At 41.6% G+C, this 7,717-nt stretch overlaps 1 protein-coding gene across 1 annotated transcript; it reads right to left on the reverse strand.

Annotated features, from left to right (window-relative positions):
* Nucleotides 1-37: 37 nt before the first annotated feature.
* LOC106312671 (probable serine/threonine-protein kinase RLCKVII) lies at nucleotides 38-2,115 on the reverse strand. The gene is made up of 5 exons (XM_013750274.1): nucleotides 1,760-2,115; nucleotides 1,358-1,599; nucleotides 1,096-1,285; nucleotides 630-1,021; nucleotides 38-558 (listed from the first exon to the last, which is right to left on the reverse strand). Exons 1-5 carry the CDS (start codon nucleotides 1,887-1,889, stop codon nucleotides 247-249), a joined length of 1,266 nt encoding a protein of 421 aa, XP_013605728.1. The 5' UTR covers nucleotides 1,890-2,115; the 3' UTR covers nucleotides 38-246.
* Between the last annotated feature and the right edge of the window lie 5,602 nt (nucleotides 2,116-7,717).

The raw sequence follows: 7,717 nt of genomic DNA on the forward strand, positions 1-7,717 counted from the left end.
GGTGTAATCTGAAAATAGATATATATATATATATGAATATACAAAGATGTTTATTTTTAATTATATGTATTATATGTCCCAAAACAAAATGGTTTGTTACAGAAAAAGAAGCATGCTACATACAACAGAGTCCGAGTCAAGATGTACATCCACGCATAGATGTTAAAAATGCGACTGATCTGGTTTCATATATATATCCAAGCCAAAAAAAAAAACTAGAATTGATTTATTTTACCACTCTCTTCCCTATGAAGACACTTCGGATTCTGTTTCCTTGAGTAGGTCTGGTCTTTTCTCTTCATCATCTCTATCTCTGTGTAAAGAAGCGTTCCTCCTCCTGCTGCTGCTGCTAGGACTATTCGGATCATATTTAGAAGCTGCTAAAAAGTTGAGAGCCAACACTACATCGGATACAACAGGCCTCATGTTCGGCTGCTCTTGAACGCACATTGCTGCAATTGCAAGCGCTTGGTACAGTCCTCTAACAGGGTACTGTCCCTGAAGAAATGGGTCAACCATTTTCGGGAAGTTCCTCCTGTCTTTGAACAACGGTCGTGCCTGTAAAAAAAAAGAATAAAATGAGTGTTGTTGTCTCAGCAGCAATCATTAAGAGAGACAGAAGAACATACCCATCCGACCAAGTTTTGATCTTTACGCTCTTTTGTACTATCAATCGCTTTCCTCCCGGTGATAAGCTCCAGAAGGACTACTCCAAAACTGTATATATCGGATTTAAACGTGAGCTGACCCGTCATAGCATAGTCAGGAGCACAGTATCCATAAGTTCCCATAACCCTTGTGGAGACGTGGGTGTTGTCCCCGCTCGGTCCAACTTTAGCCAACCCAAAGTCTGATAGCTTTGGTTGATAATCTTCACCAAGCAAGATGTTCGAGCATTTGAGATCACGGTAGATCACGGGAGGTTTCATTCTATCGTGCAGATACTCTAGTCCCCTTGCTGCACCAGCTGCTATCTTCATCCGAGTGTTCCAATCTAGTGGCTTTTTACCATATGGGAGATCTGCAAACATTAAGAAACAACACAAAGGTAAAGGACAGGCTAGGAACAAAACAAAAGTTGAGCTTGGAACATACCATGTAGATGATCTTCGAGGGATCCTAGCGGCATGTACTCGTAGACCAACAGTCTCTGATCACCCTCAGCGCAAAACCCAATAAGCTTCACGAGATTAGGATGGTCAGCGAGACTTAGCGTCAACACCTCAACCGCGAACTCCCTGATTCCTTGAGCACCGTTACGGTCAAGTTGCTTGATTGCAACAACCTAATCCACAAATAATTTTTCACCAACTTGAACAAGAAAGATAAGACTTTTTAACACACTTTATCACACTACCTGATCAAGTTTCTCTAAAGTTCCCTTGAAAACTTTACCGAAACCTCCTTCACCAAGAAAACAATCAGACCTAAAGTTCCCTGTAGCGACCTTAAGCTCTTCGAATGTAAAGGTCTGCGCTTTCTTCCCTGTGGGTTGATCGTCTAAATTCAAACCCTTCACGTCGAGAGCTAACTGATCCTCCTCCTTAACAACAACACCTTCCTTGTTTACATCTCGATATGGACTGACTTTTGTGGAATCTACAAAACACATTTAAAGAGTATAACTTTACCAAAATCAATTGAAGATTCGAATAATAAAAATCAAAACTTTGACCTCTGTCTCCTCTAAGAGGAACACAGAACCTAAAACCCAGAATCAGTTAGTACACATGCAATCGAAATCACACTCTGTTAGTACCTGAACAGGGCTGAGTCTGATCGTCTCTCTTATCGCTTGTACCACCGAGGGTCTTCCTGATTTTCACAGTATCCTTGCGATTCTTCTCCGATCGTTTGCTCGATTTCTTACTGCTTCCGAAACAACCCATCGGGGAATCGAGAGAGAGGAGAGAGAGCAATTCGCTTTGTTGCTTTGATCTTCTTCTTCTTCTTCACTCCTCTTTGTCCTCTCTTCCTCGTCGGAAAGTCGGAAACTTTAGACGACAAATCCAACACGGAAGATCGAGAGAAGATTAATATAAAATGAAAAAGGAAAAAAAAAATTATAGGGGAATGAAGGAAAAGGAGAGCTAGTGATGACAAACAGAGAAAGCTTCTTCGTCAGAAGATTTTTAAGAGAGAAAGCGTCAAATGCTTATCTGCGGCAAGGTCCATGGTACATTAGAGTACGCGTCCAATCAGAACAACCCACGTCATGATAAATGCTTCTTTTTGAGTTGAAGAGAGCGAACCAGGTAGAATGGTCAACTTTTTAGTTTAATACTGTCATCTACCGGCGGTTCGAAACCGGCACCGTCGATCTGACGTGGCGAGCGAATGATGGAGATATGGATTTTGGGTGATTGATTAATGTCACTTCTTGGATTAATATTTTGATATATGGACGACGACGGCCAATTACTCACCGTTTAATCCCATTTTTGTAATACAAAAGGATGTCATGGTGGGTCTCACGTTTAAATCCACGCGCTATTTGTTTTGGTTCTCTGACCAGATGGATTTATTTAAAGAAAATTAAATTCGCACATGCAATATATGCTTTTGTTGTATGCATGGTTCCAACAGTGATTGATACGAGCGCGTTACAGCTACTGGTGCTGACCTAGTTAGCTCTGTTACGAGGAACCGTTAAAGCCATAATCAAAGGGAATAGAGTCACGTGCGCACTGTTGTTCAAAAGAAAAAAAAAGGGTCACGTGTGCACGATATCAATGTTACTTGTTACTGAAAGTTTAGATATGATTTGTTGATCTCATTCGGTTCACGTACAAGTAATATATATACATGAAGTTGTTACTGAATATAGTAACTAGATTGACTAAGTACAACAGAATAAGGATATTGGAATATCCATTCTTTTATCCTCCCTCAGTTTGAACGGCTGCAGAGCGGACGGTTAAACTGTTTCTAAAGTCGTTGAAGAGTGAGGAAGGCAAGCCCTTAGTGAATATGTCAGCGTACTGATAAGATGATGGTACGTGTAGAACCTTCACTTGGCCAAGAGCTACTTTTTCCCGAACAAAATGTAAGTCAAGTTCAACGTGCTTTGTTCGTTGGTGTTTCACCGGATTTGAAGCCAAGTAAACTGAGCTCACATTGTCACAGAAGATGAGTGTAGCTTTCCGTATTGGCAAATGTAGCTCAAGTAGTAGGTTCCGTAGGAAGCACGTTTCAGCAACTGTGTTTGCAACCCCTCGATACTCTGCTTCCGCGCTGGATCTCGATACCGTCTGCTGTCTTTTAGATGACCAGGAGATCAGATTCTCCCCAAGGTACACGCAATAGCTTGATGTGGAGCGGCGAGTGTCTGGGCAGCCTGCCCAATCAGCATCTGAATAGGCTATCAAAGTATCAATGGTGGAGCGATATAGTTGGAGACCGTAGCCCTTTGTTCCTTGAATGTATCGAATGATTCGTCTTAGTGCCGTTAAGTGTTGTTGGCGAGGATCGTGCATGAACAGACATACTTGTTGTACCACGTATGTGATGTCTGGTCTTGTAAAGGTGAGGTACTGTAGAGCCCCAGCCAAGCTGCGATACTGCTTCGGGTCGTCAATGCGATCACCAGAATCAGCTGAGAGTTTTGAGTTCACATCAGCAGGGGTAGATACTGGTTTGCATTCAGCCATTCCTGCGCGTGCAATGATTTCTGTCACATAATGTCCTTGAGAAAGAAAAATGTCGGCTTTGTTGTATTCTACTTTAACACCAAGGAAGAACTTCAACCTCCCTAAGTCTGACATTGGAAACTCCTTTTTCAGACTCAAAGTGATCTTGTGTAATAGATCTTTGCTTGATCCTGTCAAGATTATATCATCGACGTATAATAATAGGTAAGCAATGTCATTTTTATGTTTGTAAACAAACAGAGATGCATCTGTCTTGCTGGCGACGAAACCGAGCCGAGTGATGTACTGACTGAAGCGTGCATTCCACGCACGAGGCGCTTGCTTCAGGCCATAGAGTGCCTTGTTCAGTTTACAGACATGATGCGGTTTGGTTTTGTCAACAAAGCCTGGAGGCTGATGCATGTATATTGTCTCAGAGATTGTGCCGTGCAGAAACGCATTTTTCACGTCAAGCTGCTGAAGGTTCCAGCCGCGGCTCAGAGCAATATTCAATACCATCCGGATTGTTGCAGGCTTCACAACTGGGCTGAACGTCTCATCAAAGTCGACACCCTCTTCCTGCGTTTTCCCATTAGCCACCAGGCGTGATTTGTGTCGCCTAATAGTCCCATCTGCATCACACTTATGCTTGTACAACCACATAGAATTAATAACGTTAGCACCATAGGGCCTAGGTACCAACCCCCAAGTCTTATTTTTAATCTGAGCATCATATTCCTCAACCATTGATGGTTTCCAGTTTGGATCAATCAAAGCTTTTTGGTAAGTGGTTGGAATACGAGAGACAGAGGAAGCCACCAGCGTGAAGATTTTACGCGGTTTGACTATTCCCAACTGTCCCCGTGTAGTCATTCTCGCAGGTGGAGCCTCAACCGGGTGTGATGGAGGTGGAGCTACGAGAGGAGCTAAGGCTGAAGGGGCAGTGTTTGTGATTGGCTCAGGTTGAGGTTGTCCTTGCAGAATAGAGGTAAACAAGGGAGATGGGGTGTCGCTTTAATCTAGAAACTGATAGGCATTTGTGGTTGATGTAGCTTTTTGAGAAGCTGGGAATGTGTTTTCATCAAAGGCCACATGCCGAGAAAGAATTATTCTGTTTGTTTTGAGATTTAGACAACGATAGCCTCTATGGTTCGAAGGGTAACCAAGAAACAGACATGGTGTTGATCGATGAGATAGTTTGTGGAGATTTGAGTAGTTGACGTTGGGAAAACAGAGGCAACCAAACACTTTTAGGTGGTCGTATGTAGGTGTTTTTCCAAATAACAAAGAGTGTGGTGTTTTGTGAGAGATTGCAGAGGATGGAACAATATTTATGACATGCGCTGCAACATGTAAAGCTTCTACCCAATAGGAAGGGGCGAGCTGGGCTTGAAAAAGCAGAGAACGGATGGCATTGTTTAGAGTTCTGATCATCCTCTCAGATTTGCCATTTTGTTGAGAGGTGTGAGGACATGAGAAACGAAAGTGAATCCCATTAGAGTTGAAGTGAGAATGAAATCTTTTGTTATTGTATTCTCCTCCATTGTCACATTGAAAAGCTTTTATTTGAGCTCCAAACTGTGTTTTTATGAGAGAAGTGAAATGGAGATATTTTGAGTAGACGTCACTCTTTTGTCTTAGGGGATAAACCCATAGATAATGAGAATAGTCATCGAGAAACAGAACATAATAGCGACAGCCACTGATGCTAGGAACAGGTGACGTCCATAGGTCTGAATGAACAAGCTCAAAAGGTCTGGAACTTTTCTTTTCGGATTTGAAAAAGGTAGTTTTATTTGTTTCCCCAACTGACAAACATTACAAAACGGAATGTTGTCTTTATTACATTGAAAAGAAGAATTTGAAACAAGAGTTTTGATTGCATCGTTGCTAACATGAGCAAGGCGCTTATGCCATAAGGAAGACGTTGAAGAAACAAAAGCCGAATGAAGAGTAGTGTTTTTGATGCTTGGTGGAACAGGATAGAGATCTCCGGAGCTTTCACTGCGGAGTAGAGTTCTCCGAGACAGAAGGTCCTTCACAGAGAAACCAAAAGGGTCAAATTCGACAGAGAACCAATTGTCTTTTGTAAAACGACGCACCGAAATAAGATTTTTAACAATTTTAGGTGCAACAAGAACATTTTTTAAAGCCAAAGGACGAGTTTTTGTGGGAATAATCGAAGATCCAGAAGAAAGAATTAGAATTGATGATCCATTACCAACAACAACTGAAGTTCCAGTGCTTAGATTAACAACAGAATGGAGGTTACCTGAGGATGAAGCAAGGTGCGATGAGGCTCCCGAGTCCATATACCAGTTGGGGCTAGGTTCAGCCAACGTCATTGTGTTGAAAGACTCCGCAAAGTCTGTTGTTGGTTGATAGCCGTGAGCAGCAAGGTGAGCTTCCTGTTGCGGATTGTTGGAGGGGCGCGGTGAGAAGGGTCGCTGGTTCATCCCTCCTGTTGGGAACTGCATCCACTGTGGCATGGGAGTCCAGTTATTGTAACCAGACCAGTATGGAGGAGGCACGTTCCAGTTGTTGTTGTAGTGTGGTTGCCGATTGTTGTTATTGTAGCGTCCACGGCCACGGGATCCTCGTCGGTTTCCTCTGTTGTTGTTCTTGTTGTGTGAGCGTTGTTGTTGTGTGTCCTCCGGTTGATTGGTTGTGACCAAAGCAGTGGAGGAAGAAGGCGTGTCCGTATGTGTTGCCGTCGCCTTGTTTGGTTTCTTCAGCCTCGTCTCTTCCAACTCAAGCATGTTTCTTGCTTCTTCAAATGTTGGAAATGGTTTCTGATGCTTGATCACGTTGATAATGTGATCGAACTTCTCGTTGACTCCATTCAACATGTACATGACTAGAGTCTTATCACTCACTGGAGCTTCTACATTCTCCAGGAGATCCGCAATGGATTTAAGACTTTGTGAGTATTCATGTACCGATTGATCACCTATCTCCTTTGTGCGGAGATCGTTGTCAAACTGTATGGCGCGAGACTCCTTGTTGTTACGAAACTGATTCTCTATTCGTAACCAGATGTCTCTGGCAGTGCCACCAGTTTTGAAAGAAGATTTGAACAGCGGGGGAGCTAGCGTCCCGTAGATCCAGAGTTTGACAAGCCCGTCACGCTTCTTCCATGGGGTGTCATCATCGCCGTCTGGAACAGCAGTGCCATCTACATGGCAGCTGACTGATTAATCCACATTTAATTTCTTTTACCTACAAGTCTACAACAAGGCTTAGTTTAGGTTACAACCACTCCCCTGGTAACAAATATCAAAAATATGGTAACCTTCTACACCTTTACGACTTTAAATACGCATTCTTTTGCTGGTAAACATTTTGTAATTTTTTTTATAAAAGACATTTTGTTCGTAGAGTTTCTTCTCCACATTTTCATCTACGTCCAATGAACGTAAGCATGTCGCGCACCAAACAAAAAAAAAAACATATTGTGCATTGTGATCCTCCTACAAACTATTCCGCACGGAAGCCATCATCAACTTCCTTAGTGTTATACTGTTATTAGTTATATTTTAGTAATCAAGAATGTAGCTTAATGATAAACAGTTAAAAAAAAAAAGAATGTTACTTAACGTTGATATTTCGTTCTTTATCTTCAGTGACCCTAATGTATTACCATATTAGTCTTTCCCGTGCTTTACCAAACTTTCAAAATCTGTATAACCTTCTTCCGTGGAAAAAGAATAAAAGCAAAATTTGACAACAATACAAATTAAGAACTTGCCGGAAAAGAAAACATCACTCAAAACAAACGTATGGAAATAATTCGATGATTTTAAGTCTTTAACTAATTACTTATACATACGTACACAAAATCCCATTGATAACTTGATACGACAACAACGCAAATACGTTTTGTCAATCTATGTATACTTAAAACGTAACGATTAAGTTATTCAGTGATCGCCCTGATCGTAATTATATTGGTCCAGCATATAAAACTGATCTAGTCAATTCCCTTTTGATTGAAAATTGGATTGTAAAAAAATATCTCAGAGTTTTAATCAACGCTGGAGAGAAGAAAAGTTTATATCAGTTATTTACTTCGACCTAGTTGCTTCATA

This window comes from Brassica oleracea, chromosome C8 (assembly GCF_000695525.1).
Source record: "Brassica oleracea var. oleracea cultivar TO1000 chromosome C8, BOL, whole genome shotgun sequence".
NCBI lineage: Eukaryota > Viridiplantae > Streptophyta > Magnoliopsida > Brassicales > Brassicaceae > Brassica > Brassica oleracea.